The sequence below is a fragment of the Mastigoproctus giganteus genome, chromosome 6 (assembly GCF_048544385.1).
Source record: "Mastigoproctus giganteus isolate SK-2022 chromosome 6, ASM4854438v1, whole genome shotgun sequence".
Taxonomy (NCBI): domain Eukaryota; kingdom Metazoa; phylum Arthropoda; class Arachnida; order Uropygi; family Thelyphonidae; genus Mastigoproctus; species Mastigoproctus giganteus.
Genome location: NC_143580.1, coordinates 124,073,851 through 124,095,969, shown reverse-complemented (window position 1 = coordinate 124,095,969; position 22,119 = coordinate 124,073,851). Strand labels below are relative to the sequence as shown.

The 22,119-nt window shown below is 36.4% G+C and overlaps 1 protein-coding gene across 3 annotated transcripts in view; it reads right to left on the bottom strand.

The window, feature by feature from the left end:
- The window catches only part of LOC150084557 (disheveled-associated activator of morphogenesis 2-like), a 575,048-nt gene that overhangs the window by 334,009 nt on the left and 218,920 nt on the right, over positions 1-22,119 (bottom strand). For all 3 annotated transcript variants that reach the window (XM_090375315.1, XM_090375314.1, XM_090375316.1), the window contains exon 4: positions 18,213-18,278. In XM_090375315.1, the coding sequence (XP_090231441.1) occupies positions 18,213-18,278 (66 nt within the window). The remainder of the gene's footprint in view (positions 1-18,212; positions 18,279-22,119) is intronic.

Genomic DNA, 22,119 nt, shown 5'->3' with positions numbered 1-22,119 from the left:
AAATTAATGGAGGCACTGGTAAAAGAAGCACTGCAGGATCATCTAGACAAGACTTCAGTTATAACTTGGGCACAGGATGGTTTTGTTAAGGGAAAGTCTTGCCTGACCAATTTGATTGGATACTATGATGCAGTCACAAAAGAACTGGATGCAGGTAATAAATTTGATATTGTATACATGGACCTTAGAAAGGCTTTTGATACTGTTGCACATGGAAGACTGCGGCACAAATTGGAACAGTGTAGCATTGGAGACAAATTGCTGCTATGGATAAAGGGGTGGTTGAGGAGGAGAAGACAGAGAGTGGTAATCAATGGGCACTGCTCATCGTGGACTAATGTTATTAGTGGAGTCCCTCAGGGTTCAGTGTTTGATCGTTTGTTGTTTTCTGTATTTATAAATGATATTGATGATGGTATACCAATACTTAATGTCCAAGTTTGCAGATGATATGAAGGTTGGTGGGGTTGTTAAGGACACTAATGACAGTACGCTGTTACAACATGATCTAGAAAAGTTGAGCAGATGGGCTGAGAGGTGGTAAATGAAGTTTAACATTGACAAATGTAAAGTACTACATATGGGAAACAGCAACGCCAGAGCAACGTATGAACTCTGTGGTACTACACTGACAGTGGTAGAAAATGAAAAGGACCTGGAGGTAATTGTGCAGGCAGATATGAAGTTCTCTGACAGTGCAGACAGGCTGCAAAAGTAGCTCATGGTGTCGTGTCAATGATATACAGGAATTTTTCTAGCAAGGATAAGGAAGTGATTATTCCCTTGTATAAGGCAATGGTCAGGCCAATCCTTGAGTACTGTATACAGGTCTGGAGGCCTCGTTTCAAGAAGGATGCGGAGCTGCTGGAACGAGTACAGAGAAGGGCAACAAGATTAGTGAATGAAACAAAGGGTTGCTCTTATGAAGAAAGGCTTAAGTTTTGCAAATTGCAGTGTCTGGAGACTAAGCACCGGCAAGGTGATCTGATAGAGGTGTATAAAGCCTTGAATGGTTTGAGCATGCTCAATGCTGATGGGATTCTTCCTCTTGCTCATAATAATCACCTGAGAGGGCATAAATTCAAATTGAGGAAAGACAGATGTAGGATAGATGTGCGGAAATTTGCCTTTAGCCAGTGGGTTGTTGGTTGGTAGAACAGACTTCCATCCCTTGTTGTGGAAGTTGATAGCCTAAATATACTTAAGGCTCAGCTGGACAGCTATTTCGTACGAACGGAAGGGTGAAGTGGAAGTGTTTTTTTTTTTTGGCTGATGCTGCATAAGCTTGCTTTCTTGCATCATATGCCTCTACTAATGCTAATGCCCCTTTCTGTGGCATACTTGTTCATCATTACTTTTGTTTTAGCCATTTTCATCTTTAGTCCAAAATCCTTACTAACTCTGCATAACTGATTAAGATTTTCCTCTAATTCTTTGGGATCATGGCTTATGACCACAATGTCATCTGCAAATCGTAAATGGTTTAGGTACTCTCCATTCACATTGACTCCTTTCTGCAACTAGTCTAATCTTCCAAAAGCTTCCTCAATGGCAGCAGTAAACAGCTTTGGAGATATTCTGTCTCCTTGTTGAACTCCTTTCTCGATTTTAAATTTCCTACTGTCTTTGTCCAGTCTAATAAGCAAGGTAGCATTCTCATATATTTTCTTCAAAATCCTAATATATGGGGTATCTATGCCTTGTCTTTCCAGTGCCCGAAACATTGCCTTATTGCTGTATGGAGTCAAATGCTTTTTCATAATCCACAAATGCCAGGCATAATGGTGTTTGATATTCATCTGCTTTCTCCATTAGCTGTGATATTACGTGAAGGTGATCCATAGTTGAGAATCCTGTCCTAAAGCCAGCTTGCTCTTCTGGTTGATTCTCCTCATGTATTCTTTCTAATCTGTATTCATACATGTATTCATGTATTCTTTGTGAGCAACTTATAGATGTGAGATAACAAGCTAATTGGTCTATAATTTCCAATTTCTGATTTATCTCCTTTCTTATGCAGCAAAAGAATGATTGCATTATTCCACTCCTTAGGCGTCACACCTTTTCTAATGCACTTTGTGAAGAGCCTTGCCAGTTTTTGTGTTATGTCTCTTCCTCCCAATTTTAACAACTCTACAGTAACTTCATCTTACTACCAAACACTCAGTTACGACATCCAATGGAGGCAAATGAGTAAGATATGTTGGATATATAAATCCATTTGACATGGCTATAGTTAGTATCCGTCCCTCTTTTAATGAAGTATGTCATGTATTACACGTCATGAAAGTACTCACTTCTTGTAAATGAAATACATTTTGAAGTAATTCATATGAAGTTGTTGGAAATGGTTTCAAATCTAATTGAAACCATAAATGATCACAAAACATTATAACTGAATCCAAATGGGTTTTTGTACGCTAGTTTTCAAAACTCACTGTCAGCTCGTGTAGACACTATAGGGATGTAATCAGGAATCTCATTATTAGCCTTTTCTAATTTCACTTTTTTTTTTTGTGCGCAATATTCCTTCATTCATTCTGCTGCAGTTTTAGAGTCCTGATAAGCATCAGAAATAGTAGATCTCTGTGGTCGACGAGTATCAGGCATAATAGAACTCAGTAGTTGACAAGTATCAGGCATAGTAGAACTCTGTGGTTGAATTTCATTATTATTCGGAATAGTTTGAATTTCTAATTTCCTTTTCTTCCGTTCACGATATTCCTTCATTATTTCCGCTCAAATTTTCTGGGTGCAGTTTGAGAACTCCCAGGCATAACGAAACACTCTTGTTGAATTTCATCTGGATTCACATTTTTGTCCAACTTCCCTTTCTTTCTTTCACGATATTCCTTTGAAAGTTGGGCTGTAGATATTGGCACAGTTGCTCGCGTATTAATCATTATGCTGATATAATGGTATAACATAGTTCGTCACTGCTCAATTGTACTTGTTGTGTCACTGCAACTTGTTGCATCACTGCACTTGTTGCATACAATTGAGTTTAGTTTTCTTGGGCGCATGCATTGTACTTGTTGCATCACTACAGCAGCAACAAATACAATGCATGCGCATTGGGTTTTGTGACAATTTCTAGGTAACGTAATGCTTTTTCCAAATAATGCCGATAAAAAATGTTTTTAACATCAAAAGAGAATTATGAGTTTGGCCCATGATGTGGAAGGAGTTGGGGTTTTCAATGATCTCAAAGAAAGTGTGGAGAAAGCAGTGAGGAAGAAGAAGGAGGGTGATGTGGTTCAAAAACCTCAGTTCAGGCACTGGCAGAGATTTTGGACATGTCCAGTGCTCTGGCTGACAAGTGTTTAAAATAGACCCATTGAAGGAATGTAGTAAAAATTTAAAATTTAACGGTGCAGTCAGTCATGAAATGCTCTGAGCAGTGCAGACATGCGGCCAGGACAGCTCATGGGGTTTTGTCAAAGCTATATAAACTTGCTTTCTTGCATCATTTACCATTACTACTACTACTACTACTACTACTACTATATTTTAGAATTAGCATTAGCATTAGTAGAGGGATATGATGCAAGAAAGCAAGCTTATGCAGCATCAACCATAAAAAAAAAAAAAAAAAAAATCCCATTTCACCCCACCGTTTGTTGCAAGTACCTGTCCAGCTGAGCCTTAAATTTATTTAGACTATCAACTTCCACAACAAAGGATGGATCTCTGTTCCACCAACCAACTAATTGCTGGCTAAAGGCAAACTTCCACACATCTGTCTTTCCTCAATTTGAATTTATGCCCTCTCAGGTGATTATTCTGAGCAAGAGGAAGAATCCCATCAGCACTGAGCATGCTCAAACCATTCAAGGCTTTATACACCTCAATCAGATCACCTCGCAGGTGCCTAGTCTCCAGACACTGTAATTTGCAAAACTTAGGCCTTTCTTCGTAAGGGCAACCCTTTGTTCCATTCACTAATCTTATTGCCCTTTTCTGTACTCGTTCCAACAGCTCTACATCCTTCTTAAAATGAGGCCTCCAGACCTGTATACAGTACTCAAGGTGTGGCCTGACCATTGCCTTATGCAACGGGATAATCACTTCCTTATCCCTGCTAGAAAAATTCCTGTATATCATTGACAAGACACCAAGAGCTACTCTTGCAGACTGTCTGCTCTGCTCAGAATACTTCATATCTGCCTGCACAATTACCCCCTGGTCGTTTTCATTCTCTACCACTGTCATTGTAGTACCACAGAGTTGATACTTTACTCTTGGGTTACTGCTTCCCATACGTAGTCTTTACATTTGTCAATTTTAAACTTCATTTGCCACCTCTCAGCCCATCTGCTCAACTTTTCTAGATCCTACTGCAGCAGCGTACTGTCATTAGTGTCCTTAACAACCCTGCTAACCTTTGTAACGGCTGCAGAGTTGGACGTTAAACTTGATATACCAACATCCATATCATTTATAAATACAGAAAACAACAATGGGCCCAACACTGAACTCTGAGGGACTCCACTAATAACATTAGTCCACGATGAGCAGTGTCCATTAATTACCACTCTCTGTCTTCTCGCACTCAACCATTCCTTTATCCATAGTAGCAATTTGCCTCCAATGCCACACTGCTCCAATTTGTTCAGTCTTCCATGTGCAACATTATCAAAAACCTTTATAAGATCCAAATATATGATATTAAAGTTAGCATTATTAGCATTAGTAGAGGCATATGATGTAAGAAAGCAAGCTTATGCAGCATCAGCCAAAAAAAAAAACACTTCCATTTCACTCCTCCGTTCGTTCGAAATACCTGTTCAGCTGAGCCTTAAATTTATTTAGGCTATCAACTTCCACAACAAGGGATGGAAGTCTGTTCCACCAACCAACTACCCACTGGCTAAAGGCAAATTTCTGCACATCTATCCTACATCTGTCTTTCCTCAATCTAAATTTATGCATTCTCAGGTGATTATTCTGAGCAAGAGGAAGAATCCCATCGGCATTGAGCATTCCCTGCATCCAGTTCCTTTGTGACCACATCATAGTATCCAATCGAATTGGTCAAACAAGACTTCCCCTTAACAAAATCATGCTGTGTCCGAGCTATAACTGAAGTCTTGTCTAGATGATCCATTAATTTCCTTGGAACAGAAGTTAAACTAACAGGTCTATAATTACTTGTGTCGCCTTTTGATCCTCCTTTGTGAATTGGGGTCACATTTGCACATCTGCAGTCCATGGGTTCCTCCCATGAGTCCAAAGAAGCTCTCATAATTATGGCTAACGGTTTGCATACTTCCTTTGCTGCCTCTTTAATATAACTGGATAGATCCCATATACCCCGGGTGCTTTTTTAGGTTTATCTTCAACAATTTCTCCTCCACTTTCCTCTCAGTTATTACAAAATCATCTAGCTCACTGTCAGAGTTTAACTCATCTCTGGCATACCCCTCTCTGAATAACTCCTGATGTGTGAATGTAGATGCAAAATACTCATTTAGTTTGTTAGCCACCTGAGCAGGATCATCAACAGTTGAACCATCAATATCCAGTGGATCAATCTGATTCATCCCTTTCGTTTTAGAGTTTACATAAGTAAAGAACTCTTTGCTGTTTTTCTTTGCATCCTTAGCCAAAGATTTCTCATAATCTGCCTTTGCCTGCCTAATCTCCTTTGTGACTTGGTTACAGACCAGCTTATATCTATCATATGTTTCCATGTCACTCATTAATTTATATGTATCCCATGCATATTTCTTCTCTGCCATATGTCTCATTAGTTCATCTGACATCCATTTAGGCCTAAACCTTGAACAATATTTTTTAGTTGGTATCTTAAGCCTAGTAACGTCTAAGATAAATTCTTTGAATGCTTCCCATTTTGAATTTGCTGTTGGTAACATCATCAGTTGGTCCCAATGTATAGAATTTAAATAGTGTCTCAGACTGCCGTAGCTGCCTTTACAAAAGCAAAAACCCTTCCCTTTACCCCTGATGGTAGTTACTTCCTTGAGTAAATCCCACTTCAGCACACTGTGATCACTGCCACCTAGTGGTTCCTTTATCTGCAGATTCTTAATGCATGAAGAATAACTACTGATAATCAGATCAAGAGTATTACTCCCTCTAGTTGCCTCCCGAACATGCTGATGCAGAAATCAATCATCCAGTAAATCCACAAAAGCCTTGCTAGCGTGTGTGACCAACCCACAAATTCCAGTCAATATCTGGGAAATTAAAATCCTCCATTAGAAGACTCTCTGATGTACTGGCCCACTCTATTTCCCTGTACAGTTTCTTAATATACTCATCAGAATCATTAGGCCTATAACACACTCGTACTCTCAATTTTGATCTCCCAATGCTTACGTCACACCAAACTGACTCGACACTGCACTGTCCAGCGATATCGACCGCTTTACTTCCTTGGATTTTATGTGTTTCTTAACTAATAGCATAACTCCCCCCCCCTTCTTGTCCTGTCTATCCTTCCTGTACACATTGTACCCCCCAAATTCCAGTTCTGCATTCCTTATAACTGTGTGACACCACATCTCTGATATCCCCACAATATCATCCTTTGATGTTTTGAGCAATAACTGAAATTCATCATATTTATTTACCAAACTCCTAGCATTGATGTATACGCAAATATACATGCACCTGTTCCTATTCTTAGCTACCCGAACACAACCCATGTGTTTACTTGTACCGCAATGACTCCCAGCAGTCTCTGAAATACGCTGCATCTTGTTTTGCAGGCTGCTGCTCATTCCAATAGAAGCAGTACAAGAATCACTTTCACCTCTGCCAGTGGCTACTGTTAATCTATTAATCCTTATATTCCCCCAAGCCAGCAGTTTTCTGACCCATTTAACACTGCTTCAATAGCATCAGGAAATATTCTTGCATGCTTTCTATTTAAGTGTATCCCATCCCTGTAGAAGCAGTCTCTCCTGTTAACAAGTACAGACTAGGCTGAAAAATATTCTGCCCCTTGAGCCTTGCACAATCTTTCCAGGGCCGAATTGATCGACAAGGCTCTCATCATATACTCCCTCCTATTGTGTCTGGGCAGAATTGCAGATGCTTTCAAATTCAACCTTAATACATTACTCTGGGGTTACTGCTATCCATATGCAGTATCTTGCATTTGACAATGTTAAACTTCTATTACCATTTCTCAGCCCATCTCCCTAATTTTTCTTGTTGAAGTGGCATACCTTCATGACTATCATTTTCTTTGTTTAACTTCAATTTTCCTTCCAGTTTCTTCTCAGTTATCACAAAATCATTTAGCTCTCTATTACAGTTTGATAAATTTCTGGCATCCATTTCCTCTAAAGAATTCCTCATGTGTGAATGTATATTCAGAATACTTATTCAGCTTGTTAGCTATCTGATCAGGATCATCAACAGTTAAACCAACATCAAGTGTACCAATATGATTCAACCTCTTAATTCTACTGTTAACATAAGTAAAGCAATTTTTGCTACTTTTCTTGGCTTACTTTGCCAGAGATTTCTCATAATCTGACTTGGCTTGCCTAACTTCCTTTGTGACTTGATTCCTGGCTAATTTATATTTACCATAGTCTTCTGTATCACCTGATAACTTATAGAAGTATGCATCCCATGAATATTTATTTCTCTGCCATAGTTCATCTGACATCCATTTAGGTGTAAGCCTTGAACTGTATTTCTTTTTTGGTATGAAAAGCCTAATAACTTCAACGATTATTTCCATGAATGCTTACCATTTAAAATTTTTTGTTGGTAACAGCAATAGTTGGTCCCACTGTATAGAATTTAAAAACTATCTGAGACCACTGCAGTCTCCTTTATGAATGCAAAAACCATTCTCTTTACCCTTCATGGTAATTACATCTTTAAGTAAATCCCAAATCAATACAATGCAATCACTGCCGCCTAGTGGTTCTTTTATCTGCAGATTTTTAATGCATGAAGAATCGCTACTGATAATCAGATCAGTATTGCTGATCTGATTACCAGACCAGCAGATTATCAGATCACTCTTGTTGCCTCTCTAACATTCTGCTGTAAAAAACAGTCATCCAATAAATGCCAAAATTCTTGCTAGTGTGTGTGTGTGTGACTAATCCACAAGTTTCAAACTATATCTGGATATACTTTGAAACTTGTGGATTAAAATCCCCCATTATAAGACATTCTGATTTACTAGCCCATTCTATCTGTCTGTACATTCGTTCGTTGTACTCATCACAGTCATTCAGCCTATAGCACACACACACACCTATTCTGATTTTTGTTTTCCCAATGCTTATGTCACACCAAATTGACTCAATTGCACTGGCCACCCATGTTAACTGGATATGCTGCTTTAGATTTTATGTGCTTCTTAACTAAGAGCATAATCCTCCCAGCCTCCACCTGTTCTGTTTGTGCTTTCTGTATTCATTGTGCTCCCCAAATTCAAATTCTGCGTACCCTTATATGTGAAGGTTTTTTGTTATTTGGTTTTTAGAAGCATTAGCAACTAAGGCCATATTGCTCCGAGGATATGCGGTGGTCATTCCCTGACCTTTCCGCAGCCACTCCTGCCCACCTGGCTACAGAGGTGCCTTATATCTGAAGGACACTTCATCTCTGATATCCTCACAATTTGTGCATTTGATGATTTGACCAGCATTTCAAATTCATCAAATTTATTTACTATGCTCCTAGCATTGGTGTACATGCTAGTATATATTGCACCGTTCATACTCTTAGTTACCCTAATGCAGCTCATGTATTTCATTGTTCCACGATGATCCATAGCATGCCTTAAAATCCCCAGTACTCTTCTTTCCAAGTCACAATAGAAGCAGTGCCAGAATCGCTTTCACTTTTGCCCACGTCCATTGTTAATCTGTTATTTTGTATATCCTCCCAGGTTAGCAGTTTTCCGACTCACCTATTAATACTGCCTTGATAGCATCAGCAAATATTCTTGCACCTTATTTAAATGTTTCCATCTGTGTAGAAACTATCTGTCCTGTTAACAAGCACAGACCACAATGAGAAAAATTCTTCCCTTGGGTGTTGCATAATCTCTCCAGGGCTGAATTGATTGATAAGGCTCTTATCATGTTTTCCTTCCTGTTGTGTTTTTCAGAAGAATTTCAAACACTTACATATTTAACCCTAACTCACAACTTTCTTCAACATTGCTCTATACTTGTTAAGTGAGTCTTCAGATCTGAATGTCATTTCTGCCAACATGTACAACAATATCACCTTTTGTGACTAAAAGATTATATCTGCTATACATCATAAACTTTTGCCCAATATATTTCCCATTTCCCTAAAAACAGAGTGATCAACAATAGCTAACTCTTGTGGGACCAGCACATTCTGCCTTGGGGGGTTGCCACTCTGTTTCCTGATACACAAATGCAAGTTTCCTGATATTTCCTCAGTGCACTTGTGTATCTGTTTCCTGATACACAAGTGCATTGAGGTTAATAACTGAGAGTTGAATGGACCCCCAACTTAATTCCTTCAAGGGCATCCACCCTGTCCTTCAATCTCTCATAAACACCCATCAGAAATGCTGAGTTGACACCTAATATTCTTAGACTCTTTACATTGAGCACACACAAAGAGATCCCCTTGGCTGTATGATGCCTCGTTCCAGATAGATCTGCAAAAATCAAACAAATAATACATTTCGTGAGGCCATGATTCCAAGGACAACTGTCCCGCCTCCCAGTTCTCCCCCAAACCACAGCACTTCTGCTGCTTCAAACCCTTTGCTTTGCTGCTCCGGTCTGAGGCATGATTTCTGTTCAAATTCAATTTTATTGAGAATACTACACTAGAGTAATATACTTAAATACAATAATAACAATTTGCACCAGTTATGCAGCAATAGCATTAGCATTAGTAAAGCCATATGATACAAGAAAGCAAGCTTATACAGCATCAGCCAAAAAAAAAAAAAACCCTTCCCATTTCACCCATCCATTTACTCCAAATATTGTCTAGTTCTTCCTTGAGATTGTTATTAAATATATATTATGATATCGAGTTTAGATTATTAAATGTATATTACGATATCGAGTTTAGATTATTAAATAGATATCACAAGATACTTTACATTATATTGTATTATTTTATGGAGTTTACGTTATCAAGTTTATGCTATACCGTTTAATGTTGTAAAGATATAAGTTAATTATAACAGCTAATAAAATTACCTATTAACAACAACCTATGTGATTTGAACTCTTGAGATACTTATTTACCAAAATTGCACACTAGAATTTCTCCACCATGCACTACAGTACACAGTTCCGAGATATAATATTTGCGCTAAATCAGTGATGGAAAGGTTTTATGTATATTAAGTAGTAACTTACAAAATCTCAAGCTAAATTTAAAAATAAACTAATGAATGTGACTAGCACTATAAAGTTATTTATGGACTACAATTTAAAACACTAATTAGGTCAACAAAGTGGCAAAATTTTTCAAAAATATATCTATTCCCAGCAGCTCAAACTTCCTCAATGGACCCCCAAACTTCCTTAATAGACTTGATTTAGCTCCCCGTTAGAGTTTGATTAACTTTTGGCATCCCCTTCTCTAAAGAATTCATCATGTGTGTATGTAGATGCAAAAGATCTATTCAATTTGTCAGCAACCTGAGCAGAGTCGTCAACAGTTAAACCACTGACATCGAGGTCAATGTGATTCACTTCCTTCCTTCTATTTAATATAAACACAGAAGCCTTTGCTACTGTTCTTTGCATTCTTTTCCAGAGACTTCTAATAATCTGCCATAGCTTGGCTAACCTCCTTTATGACTTGATTATAGACTAGTTTATGTCTACTGTAGGCTCCTGTATCATCAGATGCTTTTTATGCATCCCATGCATTTTTCTTCTCTACCTAGATAGGTAGAGTTTGGAAACTAGACACCTTAGAGGAGATTTGATTGAGGTGTTTAAGGCTCTGAGAGGCATCAGTAAAATGATTGAGGAAGAAATTTTCAATATTATAAATGATGCTAGAACTAGGGGACATAAATTCAAGTTACGGGGGGAAATGTTTTGATTGGACTGCAGGAAGTTTTATTTTAGCCAGCGAGTTATAAATTACTGGAATAAGCTGCCTTCATGGGTGGTAGAGGCCGACAGTTTGGGGAAATTCAAAGTTCATCTGGATAGTACTTTCGGGTAAGGGAAGCGCATAGGATAATAGGTTTAAAATTTTTTTTTGTTTTTTTAATTAATTATTATTATTCAGTTATTTATTTTATTACATTTTTTTTTTTTTTGTTTTTATCATTGTTTTGTTCGGATTTTTTTTTTTTGGCTGGTGCAGCATAAGCCATAGGCTTTCTTGCACCATGCAGCTGTTACTAATACTAATATCGCCAGAATTGTCCGTGAGTGGTTTGAGGAGCACAACGAAGACTTCAAGATACTCCCTTGGCCACCGAATTCCTTGAACCTTAACCCAATTCAAAATCTATGGGACCACCTCGATCGACACATTAGACAGATGAATCCTCCAACGAGGAACCTACAGGAACTCCGGGGTGCACTGCAGTCTGCATGGTCACAAATACCCGTAGCAACCTTCCGCAGACTTATTGAGTCCCTCCCACGGCGGCTGGCTGCAGTGCATGCTGCGAAAGGTGCATATTCTGGATACTAGGTAGGTGGTCATAATAATGTGACTGGACCCTGTATGTCTTTAAGTAAATTCCACATAAGTAAACGTGATCACTGCCACTCAGTGGGTCTTTTACCTGCAGATACTTAATACATGAAGAATCACTACCAATAACCAGATCAAGTGTGCTGCTTCCCCTTGTTGTCTCTCTAACATTTTGCTGTAGAAAACAATCATCCAATAATCCCACAAAAGTTTTGCTAGTGTATGTGACCAATCCACAACTTCCAATGAACATCTGGAAATTTAAAGTCCTCAATTATAAGACATTCTAATTTACTGGCCCACTCTATTTCTCTGTAGTTGTTTGTTATACTCATCACAGTCATTAGGTATAGCACATTCCTAATTTCATTTTTGTTTACCCAGCAAAACCACACTGCCCACTGCAGTGCAGTTTTGAGTTTACTGGATGCACTGCCTTAAATTAATATGCTTCTTAACTAAGAGCGTAATACCCACACTCTTCCTATTCTGTCCTTCCTGTATACATTATACTCTATATTCAAATTAACCATTGCTTCCATCTGAGTGACACCATGTCTCCAATATCACTGCAATGTCTGCATTTGATGATTTATTCAGTACTTCAAATCCATCAAATTTATTTATGATACTCCTAGCATTAATATACATGCACCTGTTTTTACACTTATTTACCCTAATTATGAAGAAAGGCTTAAATCCTGCAAATTGCAGTGTTTGGAGACTAGGCACCTGCAAGGTGATCTGATTGAGGTGTATAAGGCCTTGAATGGTTTGGGCAGCCTCAATGCTGAAGGGATTCTTTCTCTTGCTCAGATTACAAACCTGAGGGGGCATAAACTCAAACTGAGTAGAGACAGTTGTAGATAGATGTTCGAAATTTTGCCTTTATCCAGGTAGTTCAGTGGTTTTCGACATTTTTTTTTAATAATGGCACCCTTAAGTTAAGAAATTTATTTTATTTTGTGGCACCCCTACTCAATTTCTGCCTGTTAGATCCAGTTCTCTGTGTGTATATATATATATAATATTAAAAAAATATGTTATATGATAGTTATTATAATAATATAATTATACATGTAATATTGTATGTAATGAAGCTGTTATTTTTTATAATGTGAGGTTTTTGTAATTTTTTTTTTTTTTTTTTTTTTGGAATTGTAAATAGAATGATCAGTTGATGTATGTAAATACTATCATTGTGGTTTATGGAACACGATAATAAGGATGTACCATTATATAAATACAAAAATAAATAAGTTTAAGTAACTTAAATTTAAATTACGTGGCACCCCTGGAATGTTGTTGTGGTACCCTGGTTGAAAACCACTGGGGTAGTTGATTGCTGGAACGAACTCGCATCTGGCATTGTTGAAGTTGATAGCTTAAATACATTCAAGGAAGAAATGAACGAACTTTTGGAGCAAATGGATGAGTGAAATGGCATGTTAAGTTTTTTTATTTATTTTTATTTTATTTTTTTATTTTTTGGCTGATACTGTATAAGCTTGCTTTCTTGCATCATATGCCTCTGCTAATGCTAATGCTAATATAGCGCATGTATTTACTTGTTCCTTGATGACACATAGCAGAGGTTGAAATCTGTGACACCTTGCTTTCCAGGCTACTGCAGTTCTAATAGAGGCAGTGCAAGGATCACTTTCACCTCTGCCTGTGGCTCTAGTTAATCTATTAGTCTGTGTATTCTCCAAGCTAGTAGTTTTCCAACCCACTTAACACTGCTCCGATAGCATCAGCAAATATTCTTGTGCCCGTTCAATTTAAGTGTATTCCATTCCTATAAAAATAGTCTCTCCTATTAACAAGCACATATGCTTACAAAGAATTGTTGTGGTTCTATAAGTTGCAGTCTCTGGAAGCTAGTTATCTATAATGACCTAATTGAAGTGTATAAAGCTCTAAAAGGGTTAAGTAAACCAAATGTTGGTGACATCTTTGCTCTTTCTCAGAGATGCACATAACACAAGGGGACATAGATTTAAATTGGAAAAGGATACTTACAGAATAGATGTTGGAAATTTGCAGCCAGCCAAAGAGTAATTGACTTAGAATAAACTTCTCCTAGCATTGTGGAAGTTGGATTTTAAGTAAATTCAAAGAAGATTTAGACAAATTGTTGGCAGGCAAATATAGTAGATTTTTTATTTTTATTTTATTGTAATTTTTTGCCAGTTTCAGACAGCTGTCTGTCTCTTGTCTCTTTATCTTTCCAATCTGCAAATATAAATATTTTTTTGCTGTTTTCAACTCTCTATATTAGAAACTGTTTTAGATTTTGACCTTTTGTGTTTTTTTTTTAATCCCTACATCTTTTAAATAAATGGTAGATTTATTTAAAAGATTATCACCAAAGCAACTTTTGGCAGTCATTTATTGCACTATTATGAGTGATAAGACCATTGTATGAACTGCATTTGTTCTTCTGAATGATTGTGAATGATACCATTACATTAACTACAAGATTAGAATCGTGCTGGTCACAAAATACTTAAAAGGACAAGGTCGTTCTTCTAACTTTGTACACTTAAGTATACTGTATGTTTGTTTTGTTTTTTTAAATATATTCTAATCACACTCTGTATGTATTTGTGTTTTCAGTATATTTACTCAAAACATACAGTATGTATTCCTTATGAGTGACAAATGATTTAATTTTTTAAAATAATTTTTAAGCTCAGATTATTTTCAGTGTATTAAATAAATTATATTGTTAAATTGTTTTCAGGAATGTACACCTTCCTGCAATTTGCATCTTTTTCTGTGATCCCCAGAAGAACAAAAACACATAGTTTTATTATATGTATTTTGAACATTCAGCAGACAGTTTTCATACAGAGTATTAAGAACAAATGGGAGTGTACACAGATACGTGGGCATTTCACTAAGTCAGTACTATATTTATTGGTTCAACACAACTTTTTCTTTGTATCTGGATGAATTTATCACTTTTTCAAATTCTTTTATGCTCATCACATGAATTCCTTTTCAAAAGTACTAAGCATATAACTGCCATTATTGCCTCTTTCTTTTCTGTAATTTACTGTGATGACTTTTTATATTTATATTTATTTATTTCATATACTCTGATATGAAATAAATAAAGGATGGGTTCAGTTAAAGAAGTTAGTCCAGCTAGAGAAGAAGAAGAGGATGAAAAGTGTTAGAATAGGAACATTGAACATTGGGACAATGAATGGAAAGAGTAGAGAGATTGTGGATTTGATGCAAAGAAGAAGAGTGAAGATCCTATGCCTACAAGAGACAAGGTGGAAGGGAAATAAAGCAAAAGAGCTCGGTGAAGGGTACAAGTTGTTCTTTAGGGGAGCAGATGAGAGAGGAAGAAATGGAGTAGGTATTGTAGTTGATAAGGAGTTAAAAGATGGAGTGTGTGAGGTTAACAGAAGGAGTGATAGGATTATGAGCACTGAAAGTGGGTGGACACTTGACCACAATAGTATGTGCATATGCCCCACAAGTAGGATGCGGGGAAGAAGAAAAGGACAGTTTTTGGATGGAAATGGATCAAGTGGTGATAGCAATACCTGAGAAAGAGAGGTTGATTGTTGGGGCGATTTAAATGGACATTTAAGAAGAAGCAGGAGAGAGGAAGGAAGACTGTATGGAAGGTGGAGTATTGGGGAAAGAAATAGAGAAGGGGAGAGGATAGTAGAACACGCAGTGGCATTCGACCTGGCAATAGTTAACACCTACTTCGAAAAGAAAGAAAGCCAGCTGATAACATACAAGAGTGGGGAAAGGACAAGCCAGATTGACTATATCATGTGCCGTAGGAGGCATCTAAAGGAAATGAGGAACAGCAAGGTGATAAACGGAGAAAGTGTGTCTGCACAACATAGATTGCTTGTGGTCGATTGGGAGGTTGCAGTGGACAAAAGTAGGAAATATTCAAGACAGAGGGAGAAAAGGATAAAATGGTAGAGATTGAAAGAGGAGGATTTGAGGAAGGAGTTTAAGGAAAAGGTGCTAAAAGGAATAAAGTTACCAGAAGACGTGCAAGAGTGGTGGAAGTTGTATCATAAGGAAAGTTGAAGAAGAGTTGTTGGGGAAAACATCAGGAAAGGGGGTGCCGGAGGGAAAGGAGGCTTGGTGGTGGAATGAGGAAGTGCAATCGGTGATAAAACAAAAGAAGGAGATGAAGAAAAGATGGGATTTAACAGGTAGCCAGGAAGATAAAGCAGCATATAAATTAGCAAATAAGGAGGCAAAAAGGGCTGTGGCAATAGCAAAGGTGAGAGCAGTGGACGAGGCGTATGGGGAACTGGAAAGGAAAGGAAAGATGGAGATAGGCAATTGATGAGAATAGCCAAAGCGAGAGACAAGGCTTCAAAGGACTTCTCATCAATAAAACAGATAAAAGATTAGAGGGGAGTAGTTATACAGGACCCAGAAAAGGTTAAGGAAAGGTGGAAAGACTATTTTAAGAAGTTATTAAATGAGGAAAACCCAAGAGCATTATGCGAGGATAGAGGGACGAATGAAAGAGTAATGGAAGGCATAAGCAGGAAAGAAGTGGAACGCACACTCAGAAAAATTAAGAGGGGGAAAGCAGTAGGTGTTGATCAGATACCAGTAGAGATATGGAAAAGTCTGGGAGAAGAAGGGATTGATATCCTATGGGACTTTATGGAAAAACTGTGGCAGAAGGAGAGGATGCTCCAACTTATAAAGTAACCATTCATATGGGACCAAGTCAAATGCTTTCCTGAAATCCAAATAAACAATGTTGAATTATTCCCAAAGTCCAGCTCTTGAGTGACCCTGTCAAAACAGTTAACCAGATTATTATTATTATTAGCCATATGGTGCAAGGAAGCCTGAGGCTTATGCTGCACCAGCCAAAAAAAAAAAAAATGTGTTACCCTGAGAGAGAGAGAGAGAGAGAGAGAGAGAGAGAGAGAGAGAGAGAGAGAGAGAGAGAGAGAAGGTCAGAAGAAGAAGGGAATCACCAAGAAAGCAAGAAAGAGAAAAATGATGATATCCAGCTCAGGATCCTGGGTATGCCAAGCCCATACTCACCAGATGAGAGCCCCTGGAGTTAATTAAACATGATTTTCCCTTTACAAAAACCATGCTGCATATCCTACAGAATTCCATTTCCATCTAAATGATCCTGAATTCCACCCTTGATCATTGCCTCCATGATTTTCCCTACTACTGGAAGTCAGACTGGCCAGTCAGTAATTTCCCGTTACACTCCTAGAACCGCCTTTATGTTCCAGTTTACACCAATTCAACGGAATCTCTCCTGAGTCCAGTGATGCTCTCATAACTAGTCTTAATGGTTCAATGCACTCACTTGCCACCTCCTTTAAAATTATAGAGTATATGCCATCAACCACAAAAGCCTTACTCGCCTGTAGGCGTGAAAGTTCTCATTAAATAATTATTTGAAATTTCAACATCAGTAATTACATTTTTTTTTTCAACTTCACTTCCATAATATCTCATGGACACAAAGGATTTTTTTATGTAAATATCGATGCAAAGTAACTGTTGAGTTCATCTGTGACTTCAGCTGTGGTATCTAATACTGTCCTACAACCATTACATAAGGGTCCAATCTGATTTGTCCTTCTGTTCTTTGTATTTATATATGTGAAGAATTACTTAACTGCACTCTTTGCTCTCTTCTTTATTCTTTATCCCCACTCTTTGCTCTCTCCTAGACTCAGTAAAGATACTATAGTGAAAACTATACTTTGCTTAATAAAACTCCTTCAAAAAATGATGAACATAATTCAACCATGGAAGACCAACATGGAACAGAACATCATTGTTCTGCAAATTCTTTCCAAAATAAGAAATTTCCTGACTCCAATGAGATTTTAAAAGATGAACTTGAGTCGGAAATTAATGAAATACTTTTAACTATTTTTGCTAAAAAAGTTCAAAGCCTAGAAAATATGGGCTGGATCGTCTATGATTATCTCAGTAGAAAAATGTCCAGAACAGAATCCGAAAGGGCATTTTCTGCCGCTAACCAAATACTGTATGTATCAAAATTAGATCCATTTTAAATGATTATACTATTGATTGCTTATGTTTCTTAAGAGCTCACTTTATTCAGACAGATAGTATGAATGCTTAAACATAACTAAATTTTGCAGTAACAATATGTATTTTTTTGTTTTTAGAATAGCTGTATTTTAATGATTTTTTTCTAGAATATTTATTATTGCAATAAAAGTTTATTTAAAACATGAATTCAAGTAATTACAGTACTTGTTTTTATCCTTACTTTGTTGCACCTAATTGCACGGAGAAAATATACACGGAGCAGTATGGCCTTAGTCTCTGATGCTCCTAAAACCTTACTACAACAACAACCCACTCCCGAACACACACACACACACACACACACACACACACACACACACACACACACACACACACACACACACACACACACACACACAAAATTTGCTTTGAAGATAATCAGATGGCCATCTCAACCTGTTGTAGCTTTCATAATATGATCATTTTTTTCTGGACTAACAGACAGTACTTACCATTGCAATGGCATTGACTCGTTCCAAGTAAAAATCTGGACAGTGTGCTGAAGAATCTTCTTGTTCCTATTTTTATTAAATATAGTTTAAAATCATTTCTTCAAAAGAACTAGTAGTTATTTATCTGTACATATATTATTATTTTACATTTTAATGAATTACATTTATTAAAATATAAAACTATTGTTGGTTGTTTATCATCATATTTTATTATATTTAATAATGAACATTTATTTACATTTTATATGTAAGTTTGACTTCAGTAAAGTATTAACTAAGTACAAGTATACTTTACTTAACAAGAGGGCTAGGCTACTCAAAAAATGAGTCATCAAGTTTATGGAAATTTTCCCATATATTTCCATGTTATAATGTTACATGTGTTCCTTGAAAAAAAAATGAAATAGTATATTTTAAATATAATGATTATTATAGCATAATAGGAAAGAAGTAGGTTTGCCTGTTTTGCATAAATAATGTAATAACAACTGTTTGGCTGTATAACAGAGTAATAATAAGAGAAGATTAAAACAGCTCAGATTATTGGTTTTATTTTATGTGGAAACATCAGGCCCATTAAGACTATAACTGTGGGGGGGGGGGAATGTAAAAAGCAAAAATTAGTGGGGGGGTTTAAATCTTAGCTAGTTTTAGACAATAAAGCTTCTGTTGTTGTGCATGTAGGTGGTTAAGGTCCTTTAAAATATGAGTCTATTAACATCCATTTTTGTGCTCTTCCTCTTCTTTATTTGTAGTGTCTACATCTTTCTCAGCAAAGATATACATTACAGCTTCTAAATAAATAAAGTCTTCTGACATGTTGGTTATTAATTTTTGGGACTACAGCATTACCATTTCTTCAACCTCATTTTGCATTCTTTGGTTTCTGGTTCAAGGAGTCCTTTGGTAATCAAATTTTCACCATGTGATTCAAGTAAATCAACTAAATTTACTAAAATCAGCTTACCCAACATTATCCAAGTCAACGTTTTTTTTTTTTTTTTTTGCAAATTTTTTTTTTTTTTATGTGTGTTGGTGTATATATATATATATATATTTTTTTTTATGAAAACCGCAAGCACGAGAGGTATTACAAACTATAATACTTAGTACTGTGCATGGGATGAAGGTTGAAAAGATGAAAAAAGATACTTGCTGACATTAGACTTGAATTTCTGTAGATTGTAATTTTTAGGAAATATGTATAAAGTTAGGTTGTCCAAGAAAACGGAAGTTGAATGATTAAATGAGGAGGAAGAAAAGTTGGTTCTGTGAGTTTGAAGCTGGACAGTAAAAGAATGTTGACTGGTTGTGGAACGTGTTCAGACTGGTTTGGAAGAGAGAGAGTGAGGGAATTATAGAACACAATTCAGAAAAACAGCGCCCATGGAAGAATTTATAGAAAATGCATTCACTATGCATTTTCTAAATCCAAAGTGGAGAGACTTTGTTAGAGATGAGACCTAACTGCCCTCTTTTGAATGGAATTTAGAAGCCTGAGAGGTTTTGATAGCACGGCCCCAGATATAGGAACAATATTCCATGGTAGGGCAGACTTGCAATTTGTAGAGCGTAGCTGTTTGGAAGAAAAGTAACAATAAGAGCAAAGGAGAAAACTCAGTTTTTTAAATGCAGAGGAAGCAATATTTGTGATGTGCTTATGCCAAGAGAGAGATTAGAAGTCAGGATCATCCCTAATAGAGATATGTGATATTTATAGAAATCTGGGTGTCATTAAAGATAAGCATAGGAGCACAAGAAACCCTTTTTGTGAGATATAAGACAGGACTCCATTTTAAAAGGATTGAAATCAACTAAGCTATCTTTGCCCCCCACTGGGAATTTGCCTAGAGATCAGCATTTAAGGAATTGGTAGGAGATATTCAAGAAATTGAAGCTGTTTAAGCAGGGCAAGCTTTCTCAAATTGGAAAGTGAAATACAATGGGCTATCATCAGCAAAACTATGGAGAGGATTTCAGGTCAATGGAAGATGGTCATTGATATATAAGAGGAAAAAAGTGAGAGAAAAAACTGAACTGAACCTTGGGGAACAACAGCATTAGTGGAAAAATAAGAAGACAGAGAGCTGTCTACCATCATCCACAGTGAGCGGTCAGAGAGAAAACTGGATACCCAATTATGAAAAAAACAGTTAAAAGTCTTTAATCATGTTTGGCTTTAATCTAGTTGTATTCAAAATTACCGTGTAATTTTGAATATAACTAGACCATAGTTTTTGCCCAGCTCTACTTATATTTTGGTTTTGTAACTTTCATCCATGCTGCTTCATCTTTTCATCAGTGTTTTGGCTCCATTTTGAAAGGAACTATTGAAAGCAAACCAATAAATGTTACTTTTATTTGACAAGAAACATTGCAATGATGAATTGTTTTGTAATCAGCTAGGAAGGTTGGTATATGTTAGGCACTTTTTAATATTTCTATAAATAATTTTTTGATGTGTTGTCAGGGCCAGTGCTATCATTAGGCCAACTAGGCCTAATCATAATTAGACCAACTAGGCCTATAAAACTGTGCCCCTTTGGGGAGCACAGTTTTATACAGATTATTTTTTTAACCTATGTAAAAAATGCAACTGACAATTTTTATTTTTTTATTTTAAGATAAATACCACAGCAGTGCTATGAATTATAATTAATTGTAAAGTCTTATAAAAAATTTCTATACTCTGTTTTCTTATTTATCTTTTTTATATGTTGTTCTGTTTTTCTTTTTGAAATTTAGTGATTTTTTGGCTAAGAAAAAAAAAAAATTTCTTATTCTTCTTAGTTGGCAACGTGTTGTTTATAGCTATTCCTGACATCAGGAATTAGTGACAAAATTTGCAAAGGAAAAGGCATGCAAATACTGTAGATTTTAGTGTTTTGCACCAACCTTACGTAAAAATAAAAACACAAAGGAAACTGGACTTTTAATAACTGTGTTTATAATAAATTATAATAACCTGTATTTACAATAAATTTAACTTTACGATAAACTATACATATAAAATATTAAAATCTACTACATTAAGAACAATAAAATGCATTAAAATATACTAAGTTAAAAGCGATAAAAAACCATAGCTTTCAAAGGCTCCAGCCTTCTTCTTCAGCGGTATTTTCTTATTCTGCAGTACATAAGACCATATTATGTACTGCAGAATAAGAAAATACCGCTGAAGAAGAAGGCTGGAGCCTTTGAAAGCTATGGTTTTTTATCGCTTTTAACTTAGTATATTTTAATGCATTTTATTGTTCTTAATGTAGTAGATTTTAATATTTTATATGTATAGTTTATCGTAAAGTTAAATTTATTGTAAATACAGGTTATTATAATTTATTATAAACACAGTTATTAAAAGTCCAGTTTCCTTTGTGTTTTTATTTTTACGTAAGGTTGGTGCAAAACACTAAAATCTACAGTATGAATATACCCAACCTCAGAGGCCTGTTTGAAGAAAAGGCATGCAAGGTGAGATTTTGATGTGCCTGAAATTGAAAGTTTTAAGAGACTTAAATTTTAACATCACAATTCACAAGAATATTCAAAATGATTTGTGTGCTAAAAGATTTTCTTTTGTATTTGAGAAAGATAATCAAAGATTGTTGTATTACTTATTCGTGCAATTTAAAATAAATTTAGCAGTTTCAAGTTTTGTGCTTTTCATTTTTTCTACAAGACATCTGTTTTTGAAAATTACAGCAATTTTTTTAGGGGATGCAAGTAGTTAGCCTTGCCTAGGGTGCATAATAGGCTGGCATCGCCTCTGTGTGTGTGTGTGTGTGTGTGTGTGTGTGTGTGTGTGTGTGTGTGTGTGTGTGTGTGTGTGTGTGTGTGTGTGTGTGTGTGTGTTGATAATGAGGTGAAGGATGTTGCAATTCAAATATTGGTGGCAATTTTCAAG